Source organism: Protopterus annectens, chromosome 7.part0 (assembly GCF_019279795.1).
Source record: "Protopterus annectens isolate FY-2018-M chromosome 7.part0, PAN1.0, whole genome shotgun sequence".
In the NCBI taxonomy this organism is placed as follows: domain Eukaryota; kingdom Metazoa; phylum Chordata; order Ceratodontiformes; family Protopteridae; genus Protopterus; species Protopterus annectens.
In genome coordinates this window covers 786,229,904-786,250,535 of record NC_056739.1, presented here as the reverse complement: position 1 = coordinate 786,250,535, position 20,632 = coordinate 786,229,904, and the positions used below count along the sequence as shown (strand labels likewise).

Below are 20,632 nucleotides of genomic sequence, written 5' to 3'. Positions count from 1 at the left end.
TTTTTGTGGCGGGGAGGCAAATATTTGACAACATTAATAGAACAATGATGAACAAGAATGAAGCAGAATATAAGAAAACACCATTGTTATTGGTGGGTCTTGATGGAGAGAAAGCATTCCACAGAGTAAACTTGGATTTTATGAGAAGGGCAGTGGAAGCATTTGTATTCCCTGATAAAATTATAAAGTTGATTAGGATTATATATGAAGGGTCAGAGGTGAAAACTGACATAGGGGTGGAGTTCCTCTCTGATCAGTTCTGTTTGAGCAGAGGAACCAGGCAGGAGTGTCCTATTTCCTCTTTGTTATTTGCATTATATTTACAACTATTGGCAAAGAAAATAAGGGACTCAGAAATTCAAGGATATAATTGGTATGGTAATCCAGAAAAGTTGGCTTTATTTCCAGATGATATTATTTTTACCTGGTAAAACCAGTAAAGGAAATGTCAGTGTTGGGGAACAATCTGATACAGTTTCAGGTCTCTTTGGGATACAAAATTAATAAAAATTAAACAAAGGCAATAGCTGTAAGCTATGCACCCACACACAAATTGGTTCAGCAATACACATATTTATGGGGACATGATAAAATGAAGTACTTAGGAATATGGATTAAAAAGGATCATGTGGGAAGAGACTAAACAAAAGATAATGCAAACACTGAGAAATTGGAAGCTCTGTTTTATGGATATGGATAGGAAGATACAAGCAGTGAAAACGTTTTTAGTTCCTTTAGTTTTAATCACAGGTCAGGCATATTTTTACAACCAGAGGAGAAATTGTGGATAGCAATTAATAAAGAGTCCATGGATTTTGTCTGGAGGCAAAGAGAGCAAACGTCAAATGGGATAAGATGATCGCTCATAGAATAATATGGATTGGGATTACCTGATTTAAAGTAGTATTTCAGAGCTACACAGTTAAGGCTCCCATACATAGTACAAGCAGAAAGCTGTAATTTAAAGTGGAAAGGGATGATGTTGAAACGGGGGGGGGGGGGACAAAATAGGGAGAGTCTGGGATTTTGGATGCAGATCCTTAAGGAGAACAACAATAACCATACAGAATATTATATTTATGAAGTAGCACAAAGTATTCTAAGAAGTAAGACAACACTGAAATGGAGAAAGGAGATTCTGCTGATAGGGATGACAGCAGTATGGGGCTACAGAAAGTTGGCAAGAGGGGGCTGGAATTTACTAGAGAAAACTGGTGAAGGAACCAAGGTGTTTGGAGCAAATAATTAGACAGGGAAAGGTAACAGAATGGGTAGAGGCCAAGAATTAATTCAGACTGGAAGCCAGAGATTGCTTTCTCTATCAAGGATTGATATCAGAATATATGCAAAGAGAAATAAATAGGGGATCCTAAGTGAAAGACCAGCACTAATAATGCTTTTAGTAGAATCTAGAGTAGAATACTGAGTAGAATAAAGAATATGTGGGGACTAAGGTAAGGGATGGGAGTAGACAGTGTGATTTAGGGATGATTAGTTAGGAAGGGTTTTTTATTTGTGGTGAGGGGATTCTAGATAGATGTTAGGGGAGATGTTTATTGGTGCGTGGTAGTCAAGAATGAAAAAGTATGTATGCAGTAGTTAATGTTGTCACCTCAGAGCAAGAGGTTCTCCAGTTTGATTCTCGGTTGCTTTCTTTGCGGAGTCTGCATGTCCTCCCTGCATTCACATGGGTTTCCTCTGGGTGCTCTGGTTTCCTCCCACATTCCAAAGACATGCATCTGTGGGCCTCCACTGAAAATGAGCTCTGTCCCAGTCAGACTTTCCTGGTAAACAAATAATAAATAAATATGTGATGGTTTGTGAGAAAGGTATGAGGTTGGGGGTATATGGGGTAGATAAGGTGAACTGTGAAAAGATGGTATGATTGAGAGAAAATATAGGAAATGGAAGAAGAGGGCTCAGAGAAGGAGGGGATGCAGAGGAGTTTGTTTGTTGTTAGTAGTTAGATTTTTGCAAGTTTGGTAGAGAATAATTATAGATAAACTTAGCCAGAGTTGGAACAAGAACATAGACAACTATTGCTGAGTTGCTGTTTAAGTTCTGATTTGATGGGTAATAGTTTGTATGTAACTTTAATAGGAAGAGGGATAGAATACCAAACTTTTGAGGTGTAGTTGGAGAAAAGGCAGTTACCAGCTGTGTTATTAGACCTGGTAACTAGTAGGGTGATTTGTTGCATGATTGTAGGTCTCTGCTGTTAATGTAGTAAGTGTTGGTGTGCAGGGCATTTTTCTGGCATATAAATGAGTTGGGTAAATGTTAGATAATTGGATAATTCTAACCAGTGTAATTCTTGAAATGTAGTGCAATGATGGACTCTTTGGGGGTATTGGTTGCAAATTTGGCTCTCACTAATTTAAGTTAGTGAGAATTGGAGAGGCATATAAAAGAGTAGAAAGTAAATAGGTTCTGCTTATTGATTGCCTTGTCGGTTTAGTAAGATTAGGCTTGATTATATGAAGGGACTCTGGCATTTTATGTGTATTTTTGACAACCTGGGTTAAGTGCTAGTCAAATTTTAGGTTTCTTTCAGTTACTATTCCAAGAAATTTAGTTTAGGATACAGTAAATAAACAGTTCTGGACCACTCGGTTGCACAATACTAACTATATTTAATGATAAACAAATGAACTAAGAGCTTGTCCCATAAAAACATCAAGGACTTTCTCAGCATTTAGAAAACTCTGCAAAAAAAATAGTCCCTTAAATTAACTTACCCTCCAGTTATCTAATTCATTCATTACACACATTTAAAGTCACAGTCATAATAATTGCATTTCAGTAGTAAAACCTTGGCCCAGCACTGAGCCCTAAGATACCTTGGTGGTGATCAGTCTTTTGGTAGAGATGGTTTCACCAATCCTGACTTCTTGGCTTTAGTGTGCCAGCTGGCTATCCATTGAGTCATGTAGAGATTTATGCCTAGTTTGGTGAGTTTGTCAACAATACCTGAGTGGGGTATTGTACTGAATGCCTTAATCAGGTCTACGTAGGTGATATGCACCATTTTCCCCTCATCCATTGCCTTGGTGACCCACTCAAAGAAATCTACCAGGTTAAGTCAGCATGACCTTCCTTTGACAAAATCAAACTGGGATGGGTACAGTGTCTGTAGGTTGCCAATGTCTTTTTCCATAATAATTTGTTCCATGACTTTTTATGTTAGACTGGTCAGACTAATAGGTCTGTAGTTTCTGGTGTCAGTTGATGGTCCACCCTTTTGAAGAAGGATAACCATTGCGGTCTTCCATTCATATGGTGTATCACCTATTTTTGAGGCTGTGGTTCAAAAGTAACTCAATTGGTCCTGATAGATCATGTTTCAACTATTTAACAGGCAACCCAGGATATTATCTGGGCCTATTAAGGCTGTGTTTGTGACATCAGCGAGTGCAGCCATGATCTGCTTCCTGCTGGGTAGGCTTTGCCAGTAGGGATTTCATGGGGGTGGCCAGGGGAGAGTGTTGGGTGAAGTTGGAGCTGAATTTTTCAACTAACAGACTCGCTAGGTCACTCTGCTCATTGAAGGTGGTACTATTTACCACCAGTTCAGCACACTGCTGTGTGTTACCTTTACGGTTTTAGGCATAGCTGTAAAAAGCTTTGTTGCTGTCTTTAGCCTGAGAAGTTATCTTGATCTCATAACTGGTCTTGTTGCATTTAATTGGTCCTCTTAGTTTCCTGTTTAGTTTGTTTAGTGAGCTCTTTCCATTATGAGAGTTGCTCTTTCTGGTTTTGGGTTTTGGCTATGACTTTTTCTCTTTTGTTATATACCCTATTAAGGTTAGGAATCCACCAGTGTGGTTTGTTTTGAGGGGTTGTTTTGGGCTTACTTTTTGAAGGCACAGCAACCTCTACGCAGCCATTTACATGTTTGTACAGAGTTTTTGTGAACAATTCTGCTTAGGTTGTTGTGAACTCCAGGTTCGGAGGAGAACTGGATTTTGATAAACTGTCTCTTAGTAGAATGTAATTTGCTTTATAATAGCTCGTAGCTGTTACAGGCTTTGCTGAGTTTTCCATGTTGATTTTTATTACTTCTTAACCATGTCTCTTTTTCTTCCTCTTTTATTTCTGTCCTAATTTTTAAACTCCATTTTCATTTTATCCCACTCACTAACTATAACTTCTAAAGATATTTCCATCTTCCGTAATAACACTCGAGTAATTTCCACTACCCATTCCTTAAATTTTTCTCCTTTTAACGGGTAAGTGGGAAAGTGCCAGTGTCTCATAGGGTGATAACTGTTTATTAGGCTAATGACCACAAGGGTCTTTTTAAGCCTAGCCATGCATCCCAAATCTCTGATGAGTTCTGATACCCTTGACAAGTGTAAGCATGGGCCTGAGAGATGAACCATTTACAGGTTACCTGCTTGCATCACATACATAGGTGCCAAACCAGGGATGAATTTCTGGTTTCCCATCCAACTGGCCAAAGTTGCTGTTGAATTGGATTAAGGAGGAACTCTGCTTCACATGGATGGGGAGCCCGTTCCATAAACGGGGTAGTGTTTAGGATACATACCTATCTCTCCAGCAGGTCCTACTTATATCACAGGCAAGGTTTAAGTCTTTAGAACAGGTAATTCTGGTACTATTTATTTTGTGAATATGCAGGAGGTCCATCAGAATGGGGTCTGACAATGCCCTGTATGCCAGGCATAGATCTCTCCTCAAAAGCCTGTAGGAGACAGAATACAGAGATAGGGTCTTGAGGCGGTCTGCATAGGACATATTACTTATGCCTGTATTCTTTTAGTGAGGAACCTCTGTGGACATTCCAGTTGTTGGATATGCCTAGTTAGGTACATACCCAAGGGGGCATTGTACACAGTGATAGGTCTGATGAATGCCGAATACAGTGGAACAATGACTTCCTTGGACTTAGATGCCATACCTTTGTTTATAAGTTGCGCAGCATAGAATGATTTCCTCACCACTGTAGACACATGATGATCAAAGGCTGGATTGCTATGTGTGTCCCTAAGTCCTTGACTACTGGGTCAAATCTAAGGAGTGTGCTGTCAGTATGATAGCTACCAGGGATGGATGACTTCTCAAAAGATACTATTATGCATTTCTTTGCATTTAATTTTAGTCCATGACTCTGACACCAGTTGTTTGTTTGTGTCAGACCCTCTTGAGAACATTTGTGTCAGTGTGAGACTCAATGACAGCTCCTAATTTGCAATCATCTCCAAATTTAGTTAGCCAGAGACCACTGACATTGGCCTTGACTTCTGAGAAGTAAGTGCCAAAAAGGAGCAGTCCAGGGACTGATCCCTGAGGGACTCCACTTGTGACTGGCCTCTTTGTAGAGGTGGACTCCCCAATATCAACTTCCTGGGTCCTGTCTGTGAGCCAGATGGCTATCCACTGGGTGACATATGGGTTTGTACCTAACCTCTTGAGTTTGTCAACAATGCCCAAGTGGGGTATTGTGTCAAATGCCTTGGCCAGGTCAAGGTAGGCAGTGTGAACAATTTTGCCCTCATCCATTGCTTTGATGACTTTCTCAAAGAAGTCCATCAGGTTGAGTAGGCATGATCTGCCCTTTACAAAACCAAACTGGGTTGGGTCCAGTGTCTGGAGGTTTACTATATTTCTATTATTGATCATCTCCATGATAATTATTTCCATGGTTTTACATATAAGACTCATTTTTACTTCATTACCCTGCATTTTTATCATAGTTCTTATTGGTGTATGATCTGAAATAGTTATTAGATGTGTGTCAAAGCTTTCAGTTAATTGCACGTTTCTGTTTAATATAATTTCTATCTAGTCTAGCCCAGTTATTGTACCATGAAGAATTAATAATATTTAAATTCTGTCCAAGTTCCTACCACTGAATTCACATCTTCCATAACAAATATTTCATAAGTTATTTTCAGAAATTTACCCTTGTGGTATTTACTATTGTAAATCAAGTTCCACTCTCCACCTATAATATTCCCTGCTTAAAACCGATTATTTCTCCAAAAAGTTTCATAAGGTCCCCAACAGCAGTCTTTGGAAGAACATAAATACATGCCAGCATAATACTTCTCCCTTGCCAATAGCCCCTTACCACCACAAATTTACCATTATTGCCTTTTTCCCTTCTATCACTAATGCAGTCCCTCTAGTAACTAGAAGAATTACTACCATTTCCATTGTCCCTGATACTCTGCTGAATATCCATTCTGAAATCCTTTCTTTGTCAAATTCACATGCTCATTCATTTCTAGGTGTGTCTCCTGCAGCACTCCTATTTGCACTCTGCATTTTAAATATATTATAATATACTCTTTCCTTTTTGTCTGTACTTGTAAAGCCATTTATGTTACAGGATAAAATGGAAAGTGTAGGTATTATGATAAAAAGCTATTGCTTCTGCCTATTATGTTTGACAGTTTTTAATGTATATTTCAACTTTTGTGTTACATGCACACTGTCAGGCAGATTTTTTGTTTTAATGGCAACCCTCATTTTCAGAACACCCCTTCCAGTATTAACTTAGAACAAACACACAAAACTATGCATATCTTCAAAAATTAAGTTTAACCTTCCAGATAGGAATTATTGCCCCAAAGTCAACAGCTGCACCCACACGCATTAGCTAATCTAAAGTTAAGGTTACCCGCACTAAAGTGCATGTTAGAAGCCTGTGTTCCTATTTACACTGATTGCTGTCTGTTTTTTCTAATCTCTAGTCCCCTCCTAGATGTGAAAAACAGCATGTATGCTTTCAGAAAACATTAATATTTACCCTTAAGAAAAAGTACACCGGCAATCTTTAAGTAAAACTAAATTGTACATTGTTCTATTACATGCATTGAAGTGTTAAGGCTGCTAGGGAGGCTGTTATCTCTTATTCACTTAAAATAATTTCAAACTTTATTTTTCAATGAGTTGCTTGTCATTGCACCTTTAACTGTTGCATTTCCCTAAGCAGAGAATGCTCAGAACTCTCAAAATGAATTGCCTGCCCTTCCAGATGGCTAGTCTCCATATAAAAGTTGTCAAAAATTAATCTGTGTTAGTTTCAGTCGGAAAAGAATGTACAACTGCCGTCAGTGGCAGACTTCTTGACTCTCAATGAACATTTCCTAATGGGAAAAAACTAGCTAATATCTTTGCAAATGTAAGAAATTTGGCATGTACATAGGATGCATTTTTAAATGTAGGAATAATTAAGTAAAAATCATTCAAGTTTTAATTTTTACTTGTTAATTTTTAATCTTTAACTTATATATTTTTTTATATGCATGTATTTATGTATAGATTTCGGATATGTTTTGTATATGGTTTTAAGTATACATATTGTAAATGGAGAGGATATCTTGTATTAGTTGAATTGTTTACTGTTGCCGCAATGGAGTTCGATATTTTTATAACCCTACATGAATTAGTGAATGTAATTTACTGATGGTTAATTTGTGATTGGTTTAACTGCATCCACTTGTAAGTATATAAAGTGGTTAATTGTTGTCTTTTCTTTCATCTGATGAAGTTGGAGCATTGCCTTTGACGAAAGCGCTCACAATAAATAGTGCGGTTTGGAGTACTTACAGCCTGCTTGCTTTTTTGTTAAAGTATCTCTATGAGTTTTATTGTCAGAAGAATGAGAAGCAGAATCCCTTTCTGTTTGCTTGCTCTCTTTTTGTTGATAAACTTTTTTATTTCCTCCTTAGCCTGTTCTACATCCAAAAATGTCTTTGATCCTCCAGGAAAAAATATTATGAAGACAGCTGGATACAGTAGCTTGAATCTCAAACCTGCCTCTTGACATTCCCTGATTGCTGGGATAATGAGCTACTCTTCCCCCTGGTATACAGTGAATAATCATTTTCCACAAAACACTCCACTGTCTCAAGTATTTAATGTCTTCCACCTTCTACCACAATGTTGCCAGGATCAACTCTTTCTACTGGTATGATTGCATCTTTACTAATACAGTTCTGAGATGCTTTCTCATGGCCATGTTTGGAGCATACACTCTATGTGCCTTTTCTATTATCAAATCCTACTGTGGAATACCGGCCCAGTTGCTTATATGTGCTTTCATAAAATAAATACAGTCTGTTCTTTCCAGTTTCTAAGGTATAGCAAAAAATCTATTTTTTTTTCTCTGTGCTCTGTCTTCTAAGTCCCACCATGTTTTTGAAACAGTTCTTGAGAAGTATAATACTCAGACAGCCTTTTCTTCATTTCAACCTCTGATTTTTCTAGTTTTATCAGTTCATCTGAATAGCTAAAGTTTCTTCTATTTTTTCCAGGCTTCTGTTATTTGAGTTGATATATTCCTATAAAGTTTTGTTTATTTTAATCACCTCTGAGAACTTTTTTCCTCTAAATTACTGGAAGTCATCTCTTGTACCAAAGCTGAACGCTGAACTGCTTTTTGCTGGACAACTACAGCACTCTTTCCAGACGGTGTTTTCTCTTCACCTATTCCAGATGATTTTCATTCAGGTTCTCTACATTTTTCTTTGCAGGCATCCAGGCAGTGTACTTATTAGCCAGTAACTGAATTTTACTCAAGTTGACAATATTACTGGTTGCTGTTTCCCAGTTTCCTTTTTTCACACTGGGAGACTTGAAATTAAGCTGTTGATCACTGTGCAGCAATCTTGGAATTCATCCCATTGCTCACTTATTTTAAACACCTCTGAGTGCATCTGACTTATTTTTTTCCTGTAAATTACTAGAAGACATTTTCTGTGCTAATCTTAAAACATGAACTGCTTTTTTGCTGAAGAGCTGCAAGGTTTTTCCCAGCCAGAGCTTTTTCTTCTCCTTTTCTGAACGATTTTCTCCATCTTTCTTCTTTGCTATCTAGACAGTATACCTACTGAATGTTATCCAAATGGGAAACTTTTACTTTTAGATTTTTAATCATTACTCAATTTTTTTTACAGTGAGATCTATTCAACCTCCTGTGCAATGTATGAGCAACATCTAAATAAAGTGAGAGGTTATTAAAACAAAAAATGTGCATAGAATCCATTTTTTTATTAAGTGCATATTTAACAGAAACAGTTCTGCAGTGTTTTAAGCTTTGATTTTAAACCTAACCACACATACACAGAATTTAAATAGGAAGTGACTTTTACAAGTGATTCTTCCTTCCACATTCTCCCCACCACCCCAGCCTAGCATGTCTAGTACTGGAGAAGGTCATCATTTTTAATCCTGCACACTTTACTCATTGTTTTGTTGGAAATAATAGAACAAGAGAGATGGTGCATCTGCAACCTCCCACACATCTGTAGCCACATGGTAAATTATTAGAAAATCAGAAATCATGGATCCAGAAGTTTGAATTGCTCCAGACATTGGGCAGAATAGCTGAGAAGAGGCAGTGTTCTACATTTCTGCATGTCTTAAACAAAGAAGTGATAAAAGAACTCATCAATTCTGAATTTCTTGAAGCAGAAGAGGATACAACTGAGGAGTATTGCAATAAAAGTTTAAAACTGTTGTGAGCCTAGAAGGGTACACCATATACATCTGTCATTTGTTTTCATTAAGGAAGAAAGTCCAGTGGAAAATTGTCAATGTATATGCTGCTGGATTGAAAAATAAAGTCAAATACTGTGATTATGGTGAGTTGTATTTGCAAGGTGTAGAATTGTTTGTGTAATAAAGGATAGTTACTTGAGTTTCGCTAGCTCTAGTAATGTAGAGAGACAAAACCCTGACAATAGCCTAGTGAAATGAGTGCAACTAGTAGCTCAGGAATGTGGTGGAGTGAGAAGAATGGGCATGTCCATTGTACATGAAGGGCAGGGCAGAGCAGGATGTATACAGCCAAAATCCCTCAGAGAAGGGATAACTTTACGATATGCATACTTTTGTCATGCTTTCAGCTTACCAAGCCACTGCCTGGTGAAAGTCATCATTAGCTAGTGTACTGAAGTGTACGTTCATAAGGAAAGGTCAATATTGGAGTGCGTTTAATAAACAAAACTCCAAAATGTTGACATCTGCTTTATCAACACACTTTGGTCAGCAAAACAAATGGTCAACAGTTGTGCGAGATCAAAAATCCCTGAGGGTGGGAATATGCCCCTTACCCAAAGACTGTGTAGTCTTGGAGTTAGTGTATATAATTAGCTGTGTATGTGGGAACAGCCCCATTAGTGGGGGTATAGGGGGCATACCTCTCAACTGTACAAATTTTCACAGAATGTCCAGATTTTTGCCTCATATTTTTGGTCCGTTTTTCATAAAATTGTGGTTTTCTGGCAAATTAGTGGCAAATCATTAATGACTGAAGTTAGAAAGTAACGACAGACATTTGAGTTTCAGACTTCATACCCTTCAGAAAATTCATGCTAATGCAAAACCTGTTATTCTATCAACTAAGTCTGTAAGAGCAATATTTAAAAATTGTCCCTATTTTTGGGCGCCACTTTTATTGATGGCTTTGTCCAGATTTCCTGCTCTAAGAGGTTGACAGGTATGGTAAGGGGAGCTTGCACTCCTTGTAAAAACATTTGATTTGCTTTCCATGATCCAAAGCTGTGCTTCAGATCATGAATGTTACGGTGTTGATTTTTTTGCAGCCTTTTGTGGTCAGTGTTTTTGGGGTTGATGTGCTGAAGTTTAGATTAATTTTAGTCAATCCATATATATTATATGGTTCCCCTGAGATTTATCAAATGCACATTTGGTCATTAAATACAAATGCAAGGGGTGACTGAGATTGTCAACCGTTCAAAATCTCAAAGGTATGTTTTGTCAACTAAGTTAAGTGGGATGTGGGAAGTGGTGGGAGTGTTGGTGCATGTGCTTGGGTGTTAGCGTTTGGTACAGGCATAGCTTATGTATGTGTATGTGCAAGTCTCTGTGGGTTAGAGTAGGGGTTAGATAAGAAGACAGATGTGATGTTGGTAGTGTCATTTGGTGTCCAATTGTGTGATTCAATCTGTTTTGTGTAGTGGTTGTGCTTTGCCCCCTGCACCACATTAGTAATGTGTTTATTCAGTCAAATTAGAGACTAGTGTAATGGGGGGGGGGGGTTAGTATAAAGAACAGAAAAGGAAATCATATTCCTTTATCAATCTTTTGCTGGTTCGGTTTTTAGGGTTTTCAGTATTATGTATGTTCAATCTTCTTAATGTCACTGTTTTGTATTCAACATTAAGTAAATTTGTGCATGCTTAATGTAATATATATATATATATATGTATATATATGATAACCTGGCAGTTAAGATTCTCATAGTCTTACAGTATCGGTATTTCACTTGCAGCATCCTAATTTATTTATACTGGCACTTTAACTGAAGCATCTTATTGTACATTCTGACATTTTTCATGCTGAACAAGATCATTTTAATTACTCACAATCTTCTCATTTTTAGCTTCCTCTGGAATGTCATCAGCAGAAGTATTGTTTGAGGTTTTCAATACCCTTTTTTGTGTAGTGTATCTTCTTCATGCTGAGTGCAAAGCATTTATTGCTTCATGTGAGGAGTTAAGTAGACCCTCCTTCGACATCTGGAGTACCCCTGATTCTCCTCCCACTGTGGCAGGATATACTGACCCTTGCCTTGTCAGGCCTTCTGACTGTCTGCCAGATCTTTCTAACTGTATGGTTTTGTGTGTGTTTTGTTATATAGGGCCAAAGAGTGAATTCCTGGATTTCGAATGCAGTCAGCCTGTAGAAGTGCCTGTGCCTTTAATGGACGTACTCAAAGAGTGCCCAACTAACTGCCCTTGCTTATGTCACATACAGCGACCAGGAATGGTGCTCTCATGGGTTCCAGCAAAGAGGGAGGAGGCAGAAGGAGAAGAAGACAATGAGCCCTTTTCAGACTCATCCTCATTAAGTAACTCTCAAACATTTCAGCACATTTTTGTTGTAAATGAGGACCCACAGGCATGTCTAGATCCTTCTGTTGGAGCTTATAATGAATCTAATGATAGAACTCAGAATGGTATATTGGAGGAGTTTCAGGATTCTGACAACTGCAAAGGCTACAGTTGCAGTGAACTGAGTGATGTTATCCATAGTGACACCAGTAGTGTTAACAGTGAGATCCCAGGCAATGAAATCAGTGATAGCTGTACCATGGGCCAAGCTGAGCAAACCACAGTCACCATGCTGTCTTACAGATCTGCTGTACAGGAAGAGGCCAATGATGTATTAAACATTCCAGTGTGTGAGCTCTCCAGTGTTAAAGATTCAGAGGGAGAACAAACTGCTGCAGCTATTCAAGTTCCTCCCACAAAAGCTCGTATCTGTAAACCACCACGAAGGAAGAAGTTCCTGACCCAGCTATCATCAGACAAGGAGGAGCAGCCACCAGCTATTCCACCACGTGTACCTATAAAGCCCCCAAGACCTCTACATGCATCATCTTTCCCTGGGTGGTCTGGCCTAGATAAAAAGATACCAGAAGACAGAAAGCCATTACAGGCCCCATATCAGAGCGCAACACACAGCCTTCCTCTTGAGGGAGTTCATTATCATAAAAATGGAAGGACTTCTACTTTAATAGCTGAAGAATCCTACCTACAGCAAAAAAAGATCCAGGTTCAGATACCAGTGGGTATGTTCTGCTCTTGTTTAACAGTACTGTACTTACAAAATTGTGATCTTTGAAGGACCTTCTCAGGTACTAGCATTGCTGATTTATACTAACCACACTGCACCATTTACCACATTTAACTGTTTCAGAAAATATCTCAGTCAAAGCTTGCTCAGGAAATGTAAGTAATGAGCCTTTTTGTTCTTCCCATCTCCTATTTCAGACTGAGTGGGTCTTTGTTATTTATTATGTGCTGAAAGTTAATTTCTGCACAGTGAGCATTTAGCACAGGGACGACGCAGTAATCCGACAGTGGTAGTAGTGTTTATACATGAATCATTGCATACTAACACTTTCAGTGGGAGGAAAAACTATAATGATAGAAAATTCTTGAATGTACTGGAGTTGTACCACACTACTAATGCTTCCACACTCATTAGGACATTGCCATTTACAAAGGCCCTGTAAGTCAGAAATCCATTGTGTTGTGGAGAAACACTGTCTACTGACTATAAAGAAGTCAAGAAATAACATAGTTTGAAAAGCCATAGAAAAGTCAGAATAGGCAGCTCTTCATTGTCTTTAATATTAGCAGCTTTTCAAATGCATATGCTAACATAAAAGATGGCTACTTAGGTGTTTCCATTAAGGTTTATTTCACAATTAAGACAACACATTTTCATTCTCTCCTCCCCTGACCTTATCATTTGTCTATCATAATTAACATTTCTGTATAGTAATTATAATCAATTCAACAATAACATGGTCTTGCTTCAGAGCAACTAAGAATGACGACTTTTAAATTGAACAAGATAAGAAGAAGCACGTCATTTGTATAAGTTGTAGATTTCAGTCTGGAGTGGCTGCTCTCCTTTTACATCACTTAACTTACCAGCTGCCATTTTTGCAGCACATTCCATAACAGCTTGCCATGCATGAGGAGAGGAGGATGTTTGAAGCAGTACGGCTGAAGAGACTGGGTTTACAGCCATACCATGGTATTAGCTTGTGGCCTTTTGTGCATCTTCATTCTACTAGCCATAGCATGCTTCCTTTATGCCCTTAGCTGCAACACTCCATGGTGTTCAGGAACTGTCACTCTTTTATATTCACAAGTATATTTATTCTCCACAGGTAACCTTACTGCTCTTGTCATGCTGTTTATATTTGCAGTAGAAGTTTGTAAATTGCCTGACAGATGAATGTTGCATCCATGTTGGTACAGTCACATGTACGCAGATGTACTGCATGTCAGCTGACTGCTGCTTCTGTGCTGTTACCTTCCCATTCATGTACTTACACTGCATGTCAAATGACTTCTTGTGCTGTGCTGTTTTGTTCAGATATATGTGTCCATGCATTGCATGCCACATGACTGCTTTTGCCATGCTGTGTATTCAAATACATGCTCATATATTGCATTTCAAGTGACTGCTTTTGCCATGCTGTTACACTTACATACACTTTTGTGCACTGTACGTCAGCTGAATGATTTTGCCATGCTCTTGCACCTACATACACTTTTGTGCACTGCATGTCAGCTCTATGTTTTTGCCATGTCGTTGCACCTACATACTCTTTTGTATACTGCATATAAGCTGGCTAATTTTGCCATGCTGTTACACTTACGTACACTTTTGTGCACTCCATGTCAGCTGAATGCTTCTTTCATATTGTTATATCTACATACATTTTTGTACATAGCATGTCAGCTGATTGCTGCTGCCTTTTTACATGGTGCAATACTAGTATTCAGTCACTATGTTACTATAACCTAGCCTAGGATTGCCTGAAAAGCGTAGTGCTTTGAAGTAATTTGTAGCCAGTATTTACAAATGTATAAGTTTCTGTTATTTTCCCATTGTTTTGTTTTGGGGAGGGGGTTGACTTTCTGTTTGTGACATTGTTACTGTCATCATTAGTATTTTTCTGTAAACATAAAATTCTGCAGGAGAAGGGTTATTGTTAGTTTCAGGGGCGGTAATTTAAGTTTGCCTTGTCATATTTTTTCTGTTAAAAGTTGTTTTTCTTGCAAAATGGAAGAGTGAAAATGATTACACATCACTGATGCATAATTAGTGACATTGTTTTATCTGGTTTCAGGAGAAGATGACCAAATTGATAATGGTGGAAGTCTACACAGCCAACAGTCGCAACAGTTCAGGTCTGAGTCTTTCTTTGTCTTCTACCTTAGCTTAACCGTCAACAACACTAGGTGGGCTGGTGCAAAATGCGGCAAAGTATACATACTGGCATGCTTTCAGGAGTGCATATGCAAAAGAAGAGATGAGTTTTATGATATTTCCAAAATATGCAGGCAGCTTAATGGTAAGGTCTGTGTTTTAGGTCCAGGTTTTAGTACTAAACTTCTGTCCATGTCTGATGGTTTTCCTTAGGGAAGCCACTTTCCTTACATCTTCCCCAGGAGAAAAATAAAATGCTGCTTGACTACTTACACTAAAATATCTATATAAATGTATATGTATTGTTGCTTAGTGGGAGCTGGCCCCTTTAAATGTATTAGCTACTGACAGGTAAGCTGGTAAAAGTTAACCAGTGACAGCTGCATACAAACTTATTTAACACCCAGTGCTACTTGTGAACAGATTCATTACCTTTTGATTAAAGGACAAAACCTCACACCAGAGGATGACATGGATGTTTACACAGATGTTTTTGATTATGCAGTTAGGAAAAACTAGCCCCAGACAGAATATGTTTATTTATTTATTTATTGTTATTTTACATTTGTTGACCGGGCTAGTCTAACTGGATACATGTCCATTTTCAGTAGAGGCCCAGGGAGATAAGCTCCAAAGAAAAAAAATCAAAATAGTTGAAACACTAATAAAGGTTACAATAATACAGGCAAAGTACATATTTGTATACATTGTTACCATTCATTTAATATGACAATACAATTTAGGAGATCACATAAGATAAAATAAATTGTGTTATGTGATCTCCTAAATTGTATTGTCATATTAAATGATCACATAAGATAAAATAAATTAACTGCGGAGGTGGTGCTGCGGTAGCATTGTCACCTCACAGTAAGATGTTGTCCTGTTCAATTCTCAGCTAGAGCGTCTTCTGTGTGGAGACATGCGTGAATGGGTGTACCTTCGTTAAAGTTTGTGCATCAGAGCTGGCGACTCGGCACGTAAAAATCTACTGCCAATCATTAGCGGACCAGAGTTCCGCTGTGGCGACCCCTAACCGGGAAAAGCCGAAAGACACAACAACATAAGATAAAGTAAATTCTGAAGAAGTAATCTTACAGATGGTTGCTTAATTTACAGATCCTGATTTCTCTGGTAATAAGGGAGAAGAAACTTAGTCAAAGAAAGGTAATAGAAGTAAAAGTGTTAATAAAAAGCAGTTAAAGTTTAGTCAGGGTTACAAGGGCATAGCCAGTGCTTTTTAAGCTGAATTTTAAGTTTTTGTTTGAAAAGTGTTAGGGAGGATAGTGATGTAAGTTCACTAGGTAGAAGGTTCCAGTTTTTCCCAACTGTGTTTGAGAAGAGTCACCTGCAGTGTTCATAGGTTCATAGGTAGGTACTAGGCTATCGGCCCAAGGGCCTACGCAAGCCTAGCCAACAAGGTTCCCTGGCTTACGCCACCCAAGAAAGTTATTTTCCTGTGCCACTGTCGAGCAGAGACACAGAAGTGATCCCCAGGGTGTATTTCCTATTTCCCATCAACTCATCAAGATTTTTCTTGAAGAGTGCTAATGAAGAACTTTGTTTGACATAGATGGGTAGCCTGTTCCAGAATATGGGAAGTCTCTGGGATAGGAATCTATCCCTCCAGCATGTCCTGTTTATTGTGGTGACAAGGTTTAGGTCCCTAGAGCGTGTAGCTCAGAGGGATTGGGATTTCTTTAGGTGTAGCATGTCCAACAGCTCTGGGTTTGACATAGCTTTATATGTTAGGCAGAGATCACCTCTGAGTAGGCGATATGCTACGGAGTAAAGCTGGAGTTTTTTGAGGAGGTCAGTGGGGGCATTTGTTTGAGTCCAGTAATCCTCTTTGTGAAGTACTTCTGTGGCCTTTCCAGCTGCTGCAGATGTCTTGTGAGGTACATTCCAAAAGGGGCATTGTACTCTATAGTGGGTCTAACGAGTGTCGAGTGGAGGGGAACGATGACCTTTTTTTTTCCTGGATGAGAACCCTTTTATGATGAGGTGTGCCACGTAGAAGGACTTCCTGACTACTGTGGTAATGTGACTATCAAAGGAGAGACTACTGTCCACCTGGGTCCCAAGGTCTCTTATCACGCATTCGGTGTTAAGTAGATTGCTCCCTGTGTGGTAGTTCATGGGTACAGAGTTTTTACCAAAGGGGATGACACTGCACTTTTTGGCATTGAGCTTGAGGCCATGGCTCAAATCCAATGTTATTGGATTTACTTGTGCAAACTAGTAGTTTATTTGAAGAGCGTAAGGTGTTAAGGTTTTTATAGGGGGGTGATCAGGCTGGATAGTATTGGAGTACTTTGAGGATGGTAAAGGGTCTTATGGGCAATTGTAAGTTGGTTAAAATTAAGCTGATTTTGAAGTTCCAGCCAACCTAGTTGTTTTAGATTCTGACAGTGGTGGGTTCTGAAGGGTTTTCCAGTGGCAAATCTGGTAATATTATTGTATGATTTAGCCAGTTTTTGAAGATTATTTTTAGACAGATTAGTATAAATAGGGGAGGCATAGAGAAATTACAAACGTACATACTTCAAAATTCTATAATCCCACCTACCTGGGTAGGAAGTGAAAACTGTGACACACATACCTGCCATGAGCTGAAACAGAGATTTTAGCAAATACTGGGGTTTCACATGAAATGCAGTCACATGAACTTCATAACTGGACATTTTATATGGACAGTCCAGTAAGATCACAAATAGCTGATTTAAAATGCATGTTGAAACTGTGGCTGTACCAGTATATAAATAATATACCTATATTTTTTGGAAATTTTGGCTGTAGATAAATTTGAGAGAGCACTTCCTAGTGGCTTCAGTAACTAGGTAGCCCAGAGTGACACTAAATCTTCTGAATAGGTAGTAACTGCAGTACAGCATTGTTACTAAGTGAACCTGCAGATTTTAATACAGACTTGCATGCACAAAGAACTAATAATAAGCCTTTATCTAAATATGTTTAATGGCAGTAAGCAAGAAAAAAAATGTCATCATTTGAAGTAGATTGTTTTAAACAGGGCATGTAGCCAACTACTGCAACATTAATAACAGCAACAATGCACCTGTAAATATGTTAAATAAATGTTGCCTAAATGTGTACCCATAAAATGTGATAGCCTCAGCCATTAACTTCTAGAGGTGTAGAATCTGAATTCTGTTATTGTGCTATCATCAAACATATGGCATTTACAATTGTAGTAGAAAGTGAGAGAATTACTAGAACTGTTTGATTCATGAAGCATGACTACAATAGTTAAATCACAATATGTTTGGAAGCATAAATTAACTAACTAGCAGAAAATTGAAATGATAAATTTACATGGATGAAAGTGGGAATGTCTTGTAAAACAAGTAAAAATGTAAACTATCTTAGATAAAGTGTTATACCATGTAGCTGTGGTACTTATTTTGTCTTATGGCAAATTAATTAAGGAAGTTATGAGTGGGAGTTCAGTTAGAGCTACTGCAAGACACGTAGTCCTGGTGAAGTGAAAAAAACATGGCTAGAAGAAAAAAAAGAGCTAAAATATGTCTTGAAAAATTCATCTGTTAAAATGCTGAAGGAGGTCAGGGTAGAAACTGTCAGGGAGTGAGGGTTTTACAAAAAGCTTTGAACAGTTAAAATGATAAAATCATTCAGTGCAGATAATGGTGGAAAAGAGCACTTAGTTAAAAATATATGATGGGAAAAAGGAACAGAATCTGATGAAGGTACAGGTAGGTGTTATACTGAAGGGAAAGTAAAAAAAAATCATCCTGAACAGAGTTTTAATTAAGCCTCTCCTTGCTATATCAAATGGGCAGACAGCCAGAAGCAGAAGCAAAACTCAAGTGAAAAGCATGTAAAAACATTCCTGATAAAAAATTAAATGGCTAGTATCCCTAGCTGAAAAAAATATGAGTTACCCTTTATAGTGGATGAACTAGTTATATAATCAGAATACTTAGGAAGCTGCTGACTTAGTTAACCTCCAAAAAAGCTATGTCAATTTCAAGAAAGCTCAATGAGAAGTCAATGCACTAAGTAGAACTAGACAGAACAGAGAGAGTAGATAGGGAACCAAAGAACAGAAAAGAACTACTACTACATACCCCCTACTTTAAGCTAAGTATTTTTTTTTTTTTTTTTCTATTTATTTAAAATTTGTTGACTGGGTTAGTCTCACTAGGCCAGTGACATATTTTATGGGAGACCCAAGGTGTTTTTATATTGACTAGGGAAATTTGGTCAGGATGCTGGAGAACTTCCCTTACTCGTCATTGTTGCGAGTGGGACCCATTTTGGAGGAACACTTTCTGTTTCCATTCCAGGCGTAGAGGCAGCTCAGAAAAACAGGGAGGCAGATGGAGAGAGAAGGAGATGATGGCATGGTAAAAGAAATGGGAGAGAAAGCAAATATCGAGACCAGAGAATGTGTGCAGGATTCTGAGGAAATGTTTCAAAGAAATCTGTTTCATGGAGATGATTTAGCAAATGATGGATGTATAACTACAACCCTCTAATCAGGAGAGTTGCAGGATAATTTACTAAAAGAAATGGTGACGCAGAGTGAGCCAGAAAATGAAGGAGATGTTTCCTGTGTAGGAGGCTATTTTATGACATGCCCTTCTATAGACATTAACACCAAGTCTACCATCAACCAACCTACCCACAGTAATATCTAGGAAATTAACCTTCTTCCCGAATGATGTCACAGTAAACTTCAGAAACAGAGTAACATTGTTAATATACTCATAAAAGGTATGCAACTCAGATTCATCACCTACCGATAAAAGGAAGAGGTCACCAACACAACATTTATAAAAGACGACATAGGTCTTAAAATTAGGCGTACAAACCATACAATCCTCCTCCCACATGGTCATCACCATGTTAGCGTAGCTGTTGTCACTAGATTTGCCCATGGCTACACCATGTTTCTGTAAGTAGAAGGAGCCAAACATAAAGACATTATTCTCTAGAATAATCTCCATATAAAAGCATAATAAATCAATAAACAAGCCATCATAGCTACTGTACTTGACCAAATAACGCTTCATACAATCCAAACCAAAATCATTTGGGATCACCGTAAATAAGGGCTGAACATCCATGGTGACTAAACAGTAATCAACAGAAGATGGTAGAGCTACAGTAAAGCTATACATGTCACCTAGAAAGTGTTTAGAGTCTCATAAGAGGTACACATTAGTGTTCAAAACAGGGCGCAACTTCTTCTCAACAAACAGAGAGAAAGGTTCTGTACACCAGTTCCGACCTGCAACAATAGGCCTCATGGGAGATTCAGGCCATCCTTAGGGATCTTAGGGAGGCCCTGTATAACATAAATAAGTGGATTCTCAACCAAAAAATAATTAAACAGATCTAGGTTAATGACCCTGGTACCTAAACAATCATCCAAAGCTCTATAAATACTCAATTTTAAACCATCAATGAAAGCTGCATCAGTGACTTTGTAAACATCAGTATCTTGTAACATGCGTTTCATTGACACAAAATAAAATACCGTGTCCATGACTACTACCGAGCCCCCTTTATCAGCTGATCTAGTTACTATCGTATTGTCATTCTGTAAATTAGTTAAAGCTAAGCGATCAGTATAACTGAGATTCGAGTGCCTCTTTGCAGGTATAAAAGCTTCCTTATCAATGGTCATAGCATGCAAATCATTCTCTACCAGTTTACCAAAGGCGTCAACTAGGGGATGCATACTAAGCATATGCAAGCTCGGTTTCTGAAAAGCTAGGAATGTTAAAATCAGTTGGCAAATCACCAAACTCTATCCTCAAACATAGATTTCTCAAAAATAATTTTTTATCAATAATCTTATCAGCTAGATTGCTACACTGGATTGGGATAAATGAAAGACCCCTTTGAAGTACATTAT

At 38.2% G+C, this 20,632-nt stretch overlaps 1 protein-coding gene across 6 annotated transcripts in view; it reads left to right on the top strand.

Moving 5' to 3' along the window:
- ARHGEF15 (Rho guanine nucleotide exchange factor 15) overlaps positions 1 to 20,632 on the top strand; it is an 879,095-nt gene that overhangs the window by 524,571 nt on the left and 333,892 nt on the right. For 5 of the 6 annotated variants that reach the window (XM_044077316.1, XM_044077317.1, XM_044077318.1 and 2 more), the window contains exons 4-5: positions 11,636 to 12,568; positions 14,651 to 14,711. In XM_044077316.1, coding sequence (XP_043933251.1) covers positions 11,636 to 12,568; positions 14,651 to 14,711 — 994 coding nt within the window. The remainder of the gene's footprint in view (positions 1 to 11,635; positions 12,569 to 14,650; positions 14,712 to 20,632) is intronic. The other variant, XM_044077320.1, reaches the window with a different exon arrangement.